The following is a 16,552-nucleotide window of genomic DNA, read 5'->3' as shown; positions in this document are numbered from 1 at the left end:
CCTGTGCTGTGACCGGGCCTGGGAATGACGCTGCCAGCAGGACAGTGTGTCCTTCTACTAAAACGAAAGGCGTGGGAAACTGGGTGTGAGGAAGCACGATCTGAAGGAATCAAAACCCAGGAGAGATTGGTCAGTGTCCTTGGCTCTTAGCAGGTCTCTCACTTGGAAGAACGCAGTTTGTTTTGGGTATGACCAGAGTATAGCTGAGATCAGTATGGAGTGCTAGGAAGATGCCCTTTGGTTATAGCCATAGTAAGATACTTTATAGCAATTAGGACTTTGAAACACAGAGTGGGCTGTTTGGTGAGGTAATGAACCTCCCGTCATCCCAAAGGAATTTAAGCAGCGTCTGGGTAGCCCGTTTTCGGGACTCTAGAGAAGAATCACCCACAAGGAGGAAATGTTCTCTGACTAGGATGCTCCGGTACAATGTACATTAGCAGTTCGACAAGGGTGTGGTCTATATTAAAAATTCCTCATAAAACCTTTCCCTTTCTGTTTTCCACGATGATCAACGGCATCTCCTCTCTTGGTCCCTCTAGGTGGGAGCTTGGCAAAGGGACAGCAGGAAAACCTCAATGTTACACAGCAACAAGGGCACCTCAATGGCACGTGGGATGTTCATGGGAAGCCAGTCCCCCCGAGTCAACCAGGGCTCCTCCCTGATGGTGGGGGGGGGATGCATCTGGAGCCCAGGTGGGGAGCCCCGAGCCAACCAAGGTGCTCCTACCTGGATTTAGGGCTCTGAAGGTTTTGACGGCTGAGGAGTCGAGCGGCTGAGACCCGCTTTTTGTGGACATTGGAGAGACCTGCGGTGAGAACAACAGTCTCCCTGAGATGGGGTTAAAGCACGGCCAACCCAGAGCCTCCAGCTTCTCCTGACCGTCTCCTCACGCTCCCACTGTCCTCTGGGGGTGAAGTGAAGAGATGAAAGAGAAGACATGGGGGGGTGGGGGCGCTGTGGATAATGCAGAAGCAAAAGCAAATCTGGCTGAGCTGAGCTGAGAAGAAGGTTTCAGGGTAACGCGCCGCCCTGCAGGACGCACATTTGTTCTCGGAGCACCGCGCTGCAGGGAGACGGAAGCCACGACCCCCAGCTCCTCGGGGCACCTTTCCCCTCCCCCCGCCGTCCTGCAGCCCCCCCGCCCCAGCCCCCCCAGGAGGGTGGGGGGTACCTTGCGTAAGCTCTGGAGCTTCGGCCATGTAGGTGAGACGGAACTTGTTCCTTTTCCAGCTGCGGTCATTGCTGATGAGGGAGTTGTTGGCCTTCTCGATGTTGACATCATCTCCCACGCAGAACACATCGCAGGCTGCCTGTGGCGCACGCAGGGCTCTGGGTGACCCCGTCCACCAAGAGGGGCTCTCCGCCGACAGCTCCCAGTCATGGCGTGTATCCCTCCATCCATGCACTCATCCGCCCATCTGTCCCTTCATCCGTCCACCACCTGCCCTCCTTCCCTTCTCCCTTCCCTTCCTCCCTCCCTCTTTCCTTCCTTCCTTCATTTCCATCCATCCTTCCATCCCTCCATCTACCCACCCTTCCTTCCTTTCTTCCCTCCCTCCCTTCCTTCCTTCCCCCTCCTTCCTTCCATCTGTCATCCATCCTTCCATCCCTCCATCTAAACCTTTCTTAGTTTCGTTCCTTCCTTCCACTCATCCACCCATCCACCCATCTATCCATCCCACCACCTACCTGCCAGCCACTCATCCATCAATCTATCCACTAATCCATCCTATATTTTTTGAATGCCTTTGATGTGCTGGATATATCAGATTTACTAATTAATGACTTTAGGATTTAACCTCTATTTAGTATGTAACTTTTATGTCATTTATTCCTAAAACCACTATTTGTAGAGGCCTAACATTAAGCAAGAAAATAAACACCTTAGGGGCGCCTGGGTGGCTCAGTCGGTTAAGCGTCTGCCTTTGGCTCAGGTCATGATCTCAGGGTCCTGGGATTGAGCCTGTGTCAGGTTCCCTGGTCAGTGGGGAGTCTGCTTCTCCCTCTCCCTCTGGCCCTCCCCCCGCTTGTGCTCTCTCTCTCACGCATGCACTCTCAAATAAATAAATAAAAATCTTAAAAAAAGAAAATCTTAAAAAAAGAAAATAAACACTTTAGAACTTCCTATCTCTCTTCCTCTAAAGATTTAAACAATTACATTAAAAGCAGAACATATTGAATGTTTGAACACCTGCCTATGAATTTTTCTTCTCTTTCTTTCTTTCTTTTTTGCCAAGTTCCTAAGTTCTCTGACTTTAGTAATCCTAAGAATTACCATTTGGAATTCAGGTTTTTGGGATAAAAGCCATGGATAATTCAAGAGTGTTTTTTTTTTTGTTTTGTTTTTTAAGAGAGAGTGAGCACGTGAGCAAGGGGGGGAGGGGCAGAGGGAGAGGGAGAGAGAGAGAATCTTAAGCAGACTCTGTGCTGAGCGCAGAGCCTGATGTGGGGCTCAATCCCATGACCCTGAGATCATGACCTGAGCCCAAACTAAGAGTCAGATGCTTCTTTCCTTCCCAGCCTGCCCCAGGTACCCCAATTCAAGAGGTTTTTAAGGGTAGCTTTACCCATTTTTTGGCCTTGTGTTGATTTTCAGACAATCTAAACATCCATCAACTGATGAATGGATAAACAAAATATGATATACACATGCAACAGAATATTATTTGGCCATAAAAAGCAATGAAGTACTGATATATACTACAATGTGGATGAACCTTAAAAATATGTGAAATGAGCCAGTTTCAAAAGACCACATACTATATGATTTCATTCATATGAAATGTCCAGAAGAGGCAAATCTACGGAGACAGAGAGTCAGTCAGTGGTTGCCAGGACTGGGAAGTTGGTGGGAGGACTGGAGGGGGTGGTGATAGCTAAAGGATACAGTGGTTTGTAACAGGCCCTGCTTCTGGGGTGCTCAATCAAAGTGGGCTGATTGAAGTCAAGAACCATAGTGATCTCAAGGGAACAAAAGCCAAGTTATTGCAATTTTCCTTGTCTAGGAAGAAATGCAGAAACAGTCTTGTAGACACAGCCTCCCCGCACAGATATCCAGATAGCTCAGGAACCTCAGTTTCCCCTTTTTCTGCCTATGTGCATTGCCATGCAGGATGGAAAGTGCCAACTGAGTAGCAGGAGGTTGTATATTGTCCTTTCTCCTGCAGCTGCTCGAGAGAATGCATTCTGGGTTGGAGGAAGGAGGAGGTGAAGGTGGGGGGTCAGCATTCACGGCTTTTTGTTATTCCCAGGATGGCCAATCGAATCATGCCCCACATGCAGATAGAAGGCCATTATTCATTATTCTCCTGTGACCTTATGTCTAGAATCGTGCCGTCCAATGGGATGTTCTATCATAATGGGAATGTTCTGTGCTGTCTCCTGGGGTGACCACTAGCTTCTTGTGGCTACTGAGTACATGAAATATGCAGCTAAGGAATGGGATCTTTAAATAGAATCTATTTAATATAGCTACTAAATAGAATTAAAAATCTAATTAAAAATGATTAAAATTTTATACATCCATGATGGTATATAAAATGTATATGTAATTATTTTATGTAAGATAAATATATTTATGCCATTATGTGATATATAATATTTCTGTCATCATAATAGGCAATATTCTATATTATAATTAAACATTTAATTATTTCTATGTATATATACACAGATATTTTTCATGCAACATAAAATTCATCATTTTAAAATGTACAGTTCCACGGTTTTTAGTGTGTTGAGAGAGTTGTGCAACCACCATTCTATCCAGTTCTGGAACATTCTCATCCTCTCAGAGGAAGCCTTGTACCCATTAGCCAGCATTCCCATTTTCCACTCCTCCAGGCCCCGGGCAACCACGAATCTAATCTCTGTATGGATTCGCCTGTCCTGGACATTTTCCTATAAATGGAAGCATAGACCTTTTGTGCCTGGCCTCTTTCACTCTGCAGGTTTGCAAGGCTCATCCATGGCACAGCACGTGTCAGTGTTTCATTCTTTTCATGACTGAATCATATTCCATTATCTAGACATACCATATTCACTCATTCATTCATCCTGTTGAATGTGAATTCATTTACATTGGCATTTAAATAGCACATGGGGCTAGCGGCTTCTGTATTGGTCAGTGAAGATCTAGCACAAGAGGGAGAAGCTTGTCCAAGTAGACAAATTGGAGACCTGAGTTCCAGGGCGAGGCAGGGACCCCGGTGTGGCTAACCAACTTTATGTTTTTGGTCTACTTGTCTACTAAATGTGAGGGAGGGACGAATTCCTCCCAGCTCTGAAATCCCAAGACTACAGACAACTCCCTATCCATAATGCAGGGGGTTAGATTCTGGGTGGAGAATGTGTGTTTTAAGACCACCCAAACTCATCTGAGCTGTTGAAAGCTGTATCCTGGCTGGACACATGGGGGAAATACTGGGGCTTCTCTCAAGTTTGTTCTATTTCTGATGGTGTGGGTACTCTGTCTTTGGAGATCTTAGGGGGCATGACTTCTCCCCTTAGGTCTCTGAGATCTGGGCTGGTGGTTACCTTGAAGACCTTCTTGGCCCAGGTCCTGAAAGCCTCTTCTTGCCCACAGAGCTCATCCCCTTCCCTCATCTTCAGGATCCTCTCTCCTCCCAGCTCCTCCAAGAGGGTGTCCACAGCATGTCCAAAGGCGCAGAAATGAGGGTAAGCCCGGGAGCCAAGGCCAAAGACAGAGAACCTGCCAAGGAGACAACAAAAGGTCCATGCTAGAGGACTGTGGGGCATGAGGGGGTGTCTGGTATTATGGATTCTATGTTCCCCCCACCAAATTCATATGTTGAAATCCTAACCCCCAACGTGGCTGTATTTGGAGATGGCACCTTTAAGGTGGTAACAGGTTAAATGGTGTCATAAGATCGGGCCCTAGTCCAATTGAATTTATGTTCTTAGAAAAAGAGGAAGACACCGACATCACTTTCTCACTCTGACGGTGCGGAGAGGAGAGGCTATGTGAGGGCACAGCAAGAAGGCGGCCATCTATCTGCAAGCCAGTACAAGAGAGGCCTCACCAGAAACCAATCCTACTGACACTTTGATCTTGGACTTCCAGCCTCTAGAACTGTGAGAAAATAAATATCTGTTGTTGAAGCCACCCACTCTGGTATTTTGTTATGGTGGCCTGAGCAGACCTAGACATCTGGTTATCTCTAGAAGGACCTAAGTGTTTAGCCCATGGTGGTCAGACAGCCCTGAGCCCACCTGGGGGAAGCCATTTTAAAATCTGGGAGCCCTCTTCTCCTTTCCTTCTGGTCTCTGTTAGGTGTGACCATCCTCAGGAGAAAATTCCCAGTGGTCCTGGGATGAGTTAGGGATAGCGATGACCCAGAACCACTGGCTTGTTTCTTGTGTGTCCCTTTCTAAGCCAGAGAAATTAGTCTACTTTTTTTGGAAGACTTGAATTCTATCACTGACACAACCAGATGAGTTTTAAGTATAAAGATAATGAAAATCATAACACAGCTGTCCTCGGGGACCTATATTAACAAGGAGATCAGAAGGACTTGTCATTAACACATCAAATGTTCACTGTATGTTAACTGGAATTAAAAACAAAAACTTAAAAAAAAAAACCCACATCAAATGTTGGTGGGTAAACAGGTTCTTCTAAAAGGGGATGAAAGATTTATAAATATGCTGACTCCACCCCTTGCGATGTCTACGAAATTAATTTGCTTTGCAAACCCTCTTTGCCTAGATACCACCAAGAAAACATGGGCCTTTGAATCAGTGGGGGTCAAGTTAATGAGATTTTCCTCTCTGTTAAGGTGGGCTGCCTTGATTGAGTACGAGAAGGGAAGGACTGTGTCTCAGACGGCCACTCTTGCTAGTTCACTGTCCTAGAGACACTTTATGTCATACTTTCAGGGCTCAGTCCTGGCTGTGGGTCTCAACCTCACTGGGACCGGAGCGACAGGTTGGTAAGTGGGACAGGAACACCACACCCCACTTCTTTCCTAGGTCGGAGTTTTCTGCTGTAGACTGTCATCTCAGACAAGCCCAGGCATGGAGCTGGATAAGCTATTCCACGCTGGCTCTGGTTCTGCATCTGAATCTCTTTGTTTAGGATGAAGGGGTCAAGTTGGCCAAAGATTGAGATGGGGGATGCGTGGAAGGTGGAGGGAGAGCTGGGAAGGGACTCCCACTCTCTCTGTCATTGGAGAATGCACTTGAGATGGGTCCAGGCATCTCATAAGATCAAGTGAGGGTTAGCTGAGGTTAACGTCTGTCCTTGGACACCTACACACATGCTTTCTCACTGAGCCTCTTCTCCTTTCCTGTCCTTCTTTCCTCTGGGCTTGTAGAGCCTTTCCAAGGAAAGTATGTGGGATTAGGCAGTGTTTCCCCCCATCACTCCTTCACCCATGATCTTCCTAGAGCTGGATTCCTCTCCTTTTCCTCCAAGGGCAGTGGTGTGACAGGTAGGAGAGCTGGTAACCAGGAGTGGACTGGTTGGAAGGGGCTGGGAAGGAGCACTTTTGCCCCAAGCCCTGCCCCTTAGCTTCAGCCCAATGGAGATCCGAAATTCCAAGCACCAGTCATGACTTGTGGTTACAGCGTTGTTCCTCAAACATGCAATATTTATGTTCACGGCATCTGCAATACATGACTTCCATTGATACTATTGTTTCCTTATTATTACTGTTTAACTTGCTTTTAATTTGTACTCGCTAGCTTATCAAACCCACTTGTTTTCACTAACAGATGGCTCAGGTGATTCATTCATTAGTATTTTTTCTGGTACACCCGAAGGCCTGCAGCCCAGTTATTTCCTAGACTCACGTTTCCACCACGATCTTCACCTCATGATTTCAAACTTCCTATTGTAAGCCTCCAAACCAGGAACTGGCAAACTTCTTATACGTGGGGCTAGAGAGTAAATATTTTTAGGTTTCTAGGCCAAGAAGCAAAATCGAAGCTATTATGTACACACTTACATAACAGACGGAAAACAAATTCCTGCACATTTTTGTTGACAAAATAAAAATTTTTTAAAATTATTGTTACAGTTATTGAGGATAATGTTTTAGTACTATGTCTACTTATGAGGCTAGAGTTCCTTTTTTTTTTGTGGGGGGATAGCGTTTTGCTGAATTGGGATTCAACGGTAATGTCTCCTATCATCAAGTGAATTGTTCAACTATAAAAACCATTCCCAGCTCACGGGTTGTGCAAGAGTACAGAGTGGCTGGGCCGAATGCACCTGCAAGCTGTAGCCTGCCAATGTCTGCCCTAAGCCATGATAGATTTAATACAGAAAAAATGGGTCTGGCTCTCAAAGTATAAAACTGATGTTCAATGTCAAGCTAAAACAATGCACTCATGTCAAACCCCACAGAATGAATAACACTAAGGGTGAACCCTAATATAAATTATGCACTTTGTGTGATAATGATGTGTCAGTGTAGGTTCATCCACTGTACAAATATACCATTCTGGATGGAGATGGTGGTGGTGGGGGAGGCTGTTTTTGTTGGGGGCTGGGAAGGGAGTATAAGGGAAATCTCTGTATCTTCGTCTCAGTTTTGCTGGGAACCTAAAGCTGCTCTAAAAAAATAAAGTCTATTAAAAAGGGCACCACTGGACATAAAACTTCAATATCTAGGACCCCTGTGATGTGAATCATCTACCAAGCATTGCTGTGAGCAGGTACGAGAAGGTTCAGTTGGCAAAGGTCAGGAAGATTTGTGGCCAGGCCCGGATACTCAGCTTACGTTAGCCTTGTGTTGACTAACATCGGCAAAACCAAGGATGTGACGTCCAGTTTTCTTTCTTTCTAAGTGCTCACTAAACTGAATTCACAACTGTTGAAATATAAAATATCTGTCCGTGTTCTACCTAAAATGACCCTTGGTATGTGACCACTGTACTTTGGTAAACATGGGATTGGGCCAATATTTTCTGAATCTGACTATACATTAGAGTCACTTGAGGAAATTAAGAAAATAAAAGGCAATACTTGGGCCTAATTCTAGACCAATTACATCAGAATCTCTGGAAATGGGGCTTGGTTATTGGTATATTGCAAACATCTCCAGATGATTTTGATGTGCATCCAAGGTTGAGAGCCCCGGGGCATGAGCATCCAGGGTTGAGAGCAGGGTGTCTCCAGAAGCTTCTATAAGGTGTAAAACATTTCACCGGGAAGGGTAGTTCATTGAGTAATTTCTAGGGATTAACTTCCTTCAGCACACATGATATGCTGAAGATGGGGTGAGATTTGGGCGATGGAGCTCTGAGAGTGTGTTTAGGAAGAGGTCACAGGACAGCCCAGCTAGTGTGCTTTAACAGGGAGGGGGCAGTCTCCAGACAATGACAGTGCAGCTGGTTATTCATGAGATGGATGGGAATAGAAGGGAGACCCCCTAACAAAGAGCCCACTTTGCAACTGAATCCAGTTCGCCAAGATGTCTTCCCCGATGCCCTCAGCCCCTGCTCACCTCACGTTTGCCAGGGGTCCGGCACTCTCAAAGTTGTCTCTGAGGTCTGGCCCATCGCCCGATGACTTATGGGAGTCAGAATATGAGGAAACGCTATTGAATCGGACCTTGTAGCTCCTGCCAAAACAGAAGACAGCCTGTGAGCTCTGGCTTGGAACCCCCTCTTGAGCTCAATACCCCAAAGGATCTTCAAATGACCAGTCCCGTTTCTAGGACTTTCTCTTGCATGTTGAGACCATAAGGCTTCTATGGACTGTTCCAGAATGGATCAACTTATCTTCATCCACCATGATGATGGCTAGCCATCTGCACATGACACCACTTGTACTTAAAATGTTTCTGACCTCACTCGACTCAGGAATCTTGAGAGCAAGATGGTCAAAATGATTTAGTGGGCAAAAAGTCACGAATAGAACAGACCATCCCCTAACCATTAGACCACACTTCCTTGCTTCCCAAATTGTAAAGAGCACATGAATCATCCTGGGATGCTGTTAAAGAGCGCAGATTCCGATTCAGCAGTTCCAGGCAGGGTCTGAGGTTCTGCATTTCTAAGAAGTACCCAAGAGGTGCCAATGCTGCCGGTCCCCAGACCTCACTCTGAATAGCCAGGAACTAACTTTGCTGTCCGCTATGGTAGCTCTGTGTATCTACTGAAACGTAAAGTTAAATGGATTCGAAAGAAATACAGTTAAAAATTCTGTTCCTCACTTGCACTAGCGATATGTCAAGTGCTCAGGAGCCACGTGGGCTAGTGGCTGCCATACTGGATAGCAGAGCTATAGAACGTTTACACCACCCCAGAAAGTTTTATTGGATTGTGCCGGACAACTCCCATTCAATACTCTCTCCATCAGGTTATGGACCTTGGACATTTCAAGGAGCTGTCACATTTCCCATTTCAAGGAAATAGTGGAAAATGTTCAGCACTGAGACGTGGCACGAAAAGAGATTGAATTTCTTATTAAACTCTTTTGAAGGGGAAGGAAGATGTCACTGGGACGGAAACCTCAGCACGAGAGGCTCGGGAGCCTTGAGACTTCAAAGAAAGATCCAGTTTCCTTGTTCTCCTCCAAAAGTGGGAAGTATTGTTCTCAGGCAAAGCAAAAAAACAAAACATAAAACAAAACAAAATCCCAAGACCAGAAAGCAAAACAAAACAACTCCCCACAAACAAAAGACCAACACCCAAACCAAAACAAACGACTCAACAGACAAATCTGAGTGCAAAAGACAAAAAAAGGCATTGCGCATTCTGGCAGGCAGGGCTTCTGAGCTGGACGTTCTTCAAAGTTTTCGTTCCAGCATCAGGAAAAGTTCTAAATATATGTAAGTGTATTTTCTGCCCCAAAATAGTCTCACATTGAGTCATTTCTGCAAATAAGTCATGCAACATATCAGGGGGCGGCTGTGTTGTTAGTGTGGGAGGGATGGTTAATGCTTGTGGGTTAAAAATAACAGCACATGTATTTGTATGAGGTTTGAGGCTTTTCCAAATGCTTTCCTCTTTGTTTTTATCCTTTGATCCTCTCAACAACTCCCAGGGGTGGTTGGGGCAGAGACGGTTTCTCCCCATTTGGCAGATGAGAAAGACTGAGGTCCAGAGAGGTCAAATGCCTTGCTCAAGGTTGCTTGGTGAGTTAGCAGTACAGCCTGGTTTAGGACTCAGGTCTCCTTGAGACCCAGATGTGGCCTTGGATGCTTGCGCATTGGGCACACACACCCGCATGCGTACATGAACACGGGGCATATATATGTGCACACACGTGCATGAACATGTGTGCACACAGATGGGCACGCATGCACATGCACACACGCACACACACTCTACCTCAGCTGGCTGTCACGGGCTGCAGCCAGACCGCGGACTCCTGGGTCACCTTGGGGGAGGGGAGGCCCTTTACGGGGAAAGAAACGCAAGCGTTCCGGGTACCTAGAGGGGAGAACGGATGGTGCCCTCTCTCTCCCTGAAGGAGAGGTGAGGGGGAGCCTGTGGCGGTCACCTGGGAAGGAGAGGGGCAGGGAGAGCGAGGACAAAGATGGCTGGGCAGGAGGGACGCAGCTACCCCTTGGATATGGAACGTATGTGAGCTGGGTAACAGGTGCTTTGCTAAGGAGAAGTGTTGGTCTCCCCAAAAGACAGCTCAGCATGCACACGCCCTACGTTCTCTGCTTTATGCGGGACTTACGAGCTTTGCAAGGGTACTCATGATTACAGGTCACCTTACGAAATATCTTTAGAACCCAACCCCGCATTGGGACGCAGTTTCACCATGAACATCTTTTGGCTACAGGCAATTTTTTTTTTTGCTTTATAAGGTATTTCATCTTCTGAACTCAACCTCTATATTAGTTAGAATTCTACCATGAGTGTCCGATGGAACGGTTCTAGGGAAAGAAGCTCATTTTCACTGATTTCGAATGTAGGTTTCCAAAAAGGAGAGATAATAAGAACTGGTGTTTACACTTAGGGGCTCCTGAGTTTTCACAAGATGCTTACATCTATTTTCTCCCTTGGTTCTTACAAGTTAAGAAGTTAAGGCAGGTATAACCAGCCCTATTTGATGGAAAAAGAAACTGAGGCACAGGGCAGTGAAGTTACCCAAGGAGCCAAAACATCAGCCCCAGTGGACCCCAGATATCTACCAGTTAACATTGCTCACAAGTGGACCTTAGGTCACAAAAACCAGCCAGCACTCGAATGTGAACCCCAGATGCCAAAAGACAATTTTCAGTTACTCCCCAAGTGTGTAATGTGACCCTGGACATTCACTTACTTCCTTTCTTCGTGCATAGAGTTGGGGTGCCTCATTTCCATCAAAGCACAGCCGAATTTCTGGAAGCCAAAAGAGATGAGTGAAATGTGAAGCAGAGATTTAGGAACCGGAACAGGGTCGGGCACTGAGCGTCTGGGGTCCTGGCTGGCACAAGTGGAGCCTGATGCCTCTGGGGGCCAGGATGCTAGACATGGTCAGGGGTTCGGGGTGGGCAGCAGCGCCTGAGCTGCAGGTGTGTGTGGAAGGACCCCCTGATTAAGCGACTACAGGTGTGGTCCTGCCACCCCCAGCCCACAAATCCCCACTGTGGCTTTCTCTTTATAAAAATATTGTCCCCACTTCTCTCATCTGGAGCAGGGGATGCCAAGGTCCTGATGGGAGCATCCATCCCAAAGCAGGAGCTCGTTCGGGCGACAGCATTTTCACCAAGGATTGGCTAATCAGCAGACACGAAGACACTGAGGTCTTGGAATTGTCTAGTCTTTGTGGAACTTGGATCCAAATCGAAGTCACGGGCTTTTGACGCTCTGGGAGGATTTGCTGCTGACTGGCGGTGTAACTGCTATCCCTCCTTCTTCCCCCCGGTGGAGAACATGCTAGAACAGGTGAAAGCTCATCTTACCTCCCCATTCTCAGGGGGGTCTCCATTGCCAAAAGTGCTGGTAACCACCAGGACCAGAGTTTCATGTTCCAGATGTACAATGTCATATTCTTCCATGGACATCACCTAGGTGGGCGAGGGTGAAGGAACGGCATGGGGGGAGGGAGAGGAAGGGAGAAGGTGACAAGGAGAAGAGTTAAGAGAGAACAAAAAAGTGATGGGGGAAGGAGAAGAAGAGAGACAGAGGAAAAACATGAGTTATCTTGAGCCATCTCCTTTGGAAGGAGAACCAAAGTTGTGGGTGTTACTATTTCAATGGGCTCAAGTGGGTAGAACTAAAAGCTTTTTGGCAGTGTGGGACCTTTCTATGGTCACAGTGGCCTGAAGGACCATAAAGAACCTGGGGGCGATGGTGAAAGGGGTTGGCCCGCTAATAGAGACGGATCTTGATGGAGATCCTTGGGCTTATAACCAACTGATCTTGGAATCTTCTTGAACACATTTAGGCTGGGAATGGCCAGTGCACACCCAGCTCCTCTGACCAGGTCTGCTCAGCCTCCTTGCTAATCCTCCCTCCACCAGCATGGGACCTGGGCCAACTAAGTCTGAGACCCTTGTCATAAAGAAGATTATTATCCTATATCTTAGCATCTCTTGAACAACATTTCTCCAAGTAGGTTCTGGGGAAGCCCAGTCTCCTGAGAGGCTCCTTGAAAATAAGTGAGCCATGAACAAACATGCTTATATTCCAACCCCTTCTCATTTGGAGATTAGAATACAGTGGACCTTGAACAACAGGCTTTGAACTGCGTGGGTCCACTTATTCGTGGATTTTTCCCCAATAAATAGAGTATAGTACTGTCAATGCATTTTCTCTTCCTTCTGGTTTTCTTAACATTTTCCTTTCTCTAGCTTCCTTTACTGCTTGAATACAGTATATAATACATACAACATATAAAATATGTGTTAATCAACTGTTCGTGTTATCAGTAAGGCTTCTGGTCAACAATAGGCTATTAGTAGTTAAGTTTGGAGGAGTCAAAAGATATATGCAGATTTTCAGCACCCCTGACTCCCATATTGTTCAACTGTATGGACTTGCAAGTTGAAGGCTCTGATATTGAACTGTGTTTAATGCAGGGCTTCCCAAACTGACCCCAGAATGTTTTCTCAAAAACCCTTTAAGATTTGGCTCTGAGATGGGGTTTCATTTTGTGATTCCTGGACTCTCCTGGAAGGTCATGGGAAGAGGGGCATCAAAGTCCTCTGCAATTTATATGAATATGCATATGCATGCCGACGGGCACCTTGGGGTGTGCTTCCTTCCATTCTCAAAGGTTCTTCTCTGTTGACTTCCCTCTCTCCCCTTCCCAACTGTATATTTATCATGAAGAAGCAGGGATCTGGCACTGCCCCATACCCACCTTGGCATCAAAGGCGTGTTTGAAGATCTCGCACAAGGTTTTAGCATAGGCCTGCGACTTGCCTGTCTCTGTGGCATAAAGGATGGTTGCCTTGACCCTCTTGGCCATTGCCTGCCCCATGAGCTTGGCCGAGAACTTGACAGCTCTGGGGAGAAGAGGATGGAGAGGAAAATGGGAAATGTAGAAAGGAGGGAAGATGCCAGACTGGGGCTTTTGGGCAAGAACCATGATCCTTGAAATGTAGTGGGAGAGAACTTACTCTCTTGATCTCTGATGGTTTCAGGGACACTAGAAGCCTGAATTTAGCACCATATTGACCCCTTTATTAAATCCCTCCAGAGCAACTAGTCATGAGCTAACATGGTTGGTTAGTTTTGTTAGTTTGTTGCTTGGTTGACCAATCCCAGTCTTGAGAACCTTGGTTTGCCAAGCATGGCCCCCAAAGATGATCATTCATTCATTCATTCATCAAACGTTTGTTGAGTGCTGAATCATGTGCCAGGTATGGTTACAGGAGCTGAAGAACGTAGACAATTAGCTGTCATGGAGCTTACGTTCTAGTGTGTATGTGTGTGTGTGAGAGAGAGAGAATATCATTAATAAATCACCAGGTATTGAGTTAGAAGGAATCTTAGAGGTTTATAAATCCACGAAGGAAGGACTAAATCAGGCTTCATCTTCAGGGTATTGCACAGAGCCTGATAGCTAATAGGCACTAAATAAATATCCATCAAAAGAGGGAATGAATTTTAAAGATGCTGTTCTCACCGAATCCCTGGGGAGTTTAAATATCAAGTCTAGGCTCTTTCCAGCTAAATGGAAAATTCAGAACCAGGGTTCCTTCCTTCCTGTCGATGAGGGTGTGGGGGTGGCAGACAGGCAGAGGCCCAGGAATGCCTGGGCTCACCTTCTGAGCCAGCATCCCTGGTCTAACGAGGGACCTCAGAGAAGACAAATTGCTAATTACTCCCACCTGGGGATTATTGGTGGTAAATTCATTTTTGAGAATCAGGGAAACCACCCACGCTGCAGGAGCACTCGGAGCTCAGGGGGAGAAACAGAAAAGAGTAAAAGGTGTCTGGAGGATTCCCTTTGAGTGATTGGAGCATAAAAAAGCATCTATAATTAACTACCATTGTTTCCACCCCACACTTAATAGTGCAATTAATGTTTTAGATTTCTTCCTCCCTTTTCTCCCCGAAACAGTTGAACTGAACTGAAGCCCAAGGCTGCCCTCCCCGAGAATATCTGTGATTCTCTTATTAGGGAAAGGATGGTTGCTGATGTGTTCTTGTGTGGCTGGAAGAGGGGGTTAGGTGAAAGGAGAGAGGTGGCATGAGCCATGTTAATGGAACAAGGACCTAGGTTTGGAGTCCCTGTAGGACCCACCAGTGCCTGGCTTCTGGGGTTTGCGGCATGGATGGCATCTGTTGTCCCTCTAGGGATTGTACCCAGAGAGTTCTGGACCGGAGGGTGCAGATGGAAGAGTCGCTCAGTGCACACCCAGCTCCTCTGCCAAAAGGTTATCTCCATTAGATCATCTCGGTCAGCCCCACCTCACTCGTCAGCGGGTCCCTTGGTTGGCCACACATTCTTCAAGAATCATTACTCTTCAGTGGCTTGGCCCATAACCTCTTTCCCTCCCTCCTTTGCTCAGTTAAGTCTATTCATCTCATTCTTTAGCCCAATTGTCATCTTCTGAAGGAAGCCCTCTCTGACCTCCCAAACTCGGTCAGCTCTGTTTACGGCACCATGAATCACTCCTCGATGGCACTTGCAATGTTTACTGTATTTGGGTGATTCTTGCAAAATGAATGGCTGTGAGCTTTGACAGGAACAACACTGATCTGGCTCATCAGGCATGGCTGGAGCCTAGCACAGTGCCTGGCACAAGGCAGGCCCTCAGTATTCATTTGTTGGCCAAATGAATGAATGAATGGGTGTTGTTAGAATTCAGCCCTGGGTGAGAGCCCTCTTGAGTTGGCTCGTCCCAGTTCCTCCCACCTCTGGGTTCAGTGACTTCCTGTAAGTAGCTTGAAATTGGCCACAGCGGGAGTATTTATACCATGGAAATCGGCAAATGTTACAAATCTGTTATGATTAACAGTACCATTGTTATTTTTAGGAGAGCTGGTTTACCAACATGCCATTGCCTCCAAGATAAGAATTTAGGACACCAAGGTGAGGAACGTGAGGTTGGGAAAGAAAAAAGTTGAAGCAACCTCCACATCTCAGACCCTGAGGCAAAGAAGGCAGGAGGGAGTCAGAGAAGATGGAGAAGTCACATCACAACACATGAGGGGTCAGAGGCACAAGCATCTGCCCAGCCTCCTCTGCCTGGGGCTCTCTGAGCTTGGAGGCACTTCTATCCCCCCTGACTTCAGGAGACTTACTCTGCCAGCTTCTTGAAGCCGATGGCTCGCCGCTTTGTGGGGGTCCCATTGGTACCTTTCCAGACGTGGGTGTTCCAAGGCTCAGGCTGGGAAGAGAGGACTATGGTCACTGTAGTGAGGAAGTCTGGCTCCTCTTGGGGGACGCTCAGGACTTCCTGGGTGCTCGTGGCTGCCCAGCTCTGTCTAACCCTCAGCCCTTGATGGGACCGATTCTGCTGGGGGTGACCACAGGGGTCCTTGCACAGAGTGGCTGGTCCAGTCTCCCTGCATTGTCCTGCTAGACCTTTCCACTCAGCCCTTAATCCCTCTCAAACACTCAGCTGGGGGACCCCATTAGCCTTTGAGCTAGAGCTGTGCTGGCCAAGAGGTAGCCTCCAGCCACGTCGGCTATGGAGGACTTGAGTGCCCAAAGAGTAAGTTTGAATTCAGACATGCTTGAAGCAAAACATGCATCCCAAATATTGAAGATTTAGCACCGAAGAGGCAGGGAGGGGCAGGACCTGGTATTCGAAGGAGGGGGTGAGCCGGTAGTTGAGCATCTCCTGGTGGAAGACCGGGGTGATGCTGCCAGACATGGGGGGCACAATCCACACCCAGTCCGCGGGGCAGCCCCCCCGGCAGCGGTATTCATTCTCCATGTGCTTAATGAAGGACTCGGTGGCAGAGTGGTGGTCAACGATGGTCACTTTGTCACTCTGTGGGAGGAGAGGGGACAGGGAGTCAGGAAGGAAAAGAAACTGGGGTATTTCAGGACTCTGTTCCCCATCGAGCAGCGTTTCCCAGAGGGTGGTCCCAGAGATGATGTTTGGCGGTGTAAAGTGATTCTCTGCATTTCCCTCTCAATTATACCCAGGGGAGAGTCTCCTTTTGGTGCTAACCCAT

At 47.0% G+C, this 16,552-nt stretch overlaps 1 protein-coding gene across 2 annotated transcripts in view; it reads right to left on the bottom strand.

Moving 5' to 3' along the window:
* NOS1 (nitric oxide synthase 1) overlaps positions 1–16,552 on the bottom strand; it is a 104,263-nt gene that overhangs the window by 17,792 nt on the left and 69,919 nt on the right. For both annotated transcript variants that reach the window (XM_032431485.1, XM_032431483.1), the window contains exons 12-20: positions 16,171–16,365; positions 15,671–15,756; positions 13,278–13,422; positions 11,875–11,979; positions 11,253–11,311; positions 8,476–8,592; positions 4,541–4,715; positions 1,176–1,314; positions 731–809 (exon numbers count right to left, since the gene is read on the bottom strand). In XM_032431485.1, coding sequence (XP_032287376.1) covers positions 731–809; positions 1,176–1,314; positions 4,541–4,715; positions 8,476–8,592; positions 11,253–11,311; positions 11,875–11,979; positions 13,278–13,422; positions 15,671–15,756; positions 16,171–16,365 — 1,100 coding nt within the window. The remainder of the gene's footprint in view (positions 1–730; positions 810–1,175; positions 1,315–4,540; positions 4,716–8,475; positions 8,593–11,252; positions 11,312–11,874; positions 11,980–13,277; positions 13,423–15,670; positions 15,757–16,170; positions 16,366–16,552) is intronic.

Source organism: Phoca vitulina, unplaced genomic scaffold (assembly GCF_004348235.1).
Source record: "Phoca vitulina isolate PV1807 unplaced genomic scaffold, GSC_HSeal_1.0 scaffold46, whole genome shotgun sequence".
In the NCBI taxonomy this organism is placed as follows: Eukaryota; Metazoa; Chordata; class Mammalia; order Carnivora; family Phocidae; genus Phoca; species Phoca vitulina.
Note: the sequence above shows the minus strand (reverse complement) of the source record. Positions and strands in the feature narration are given on the sequence as shown.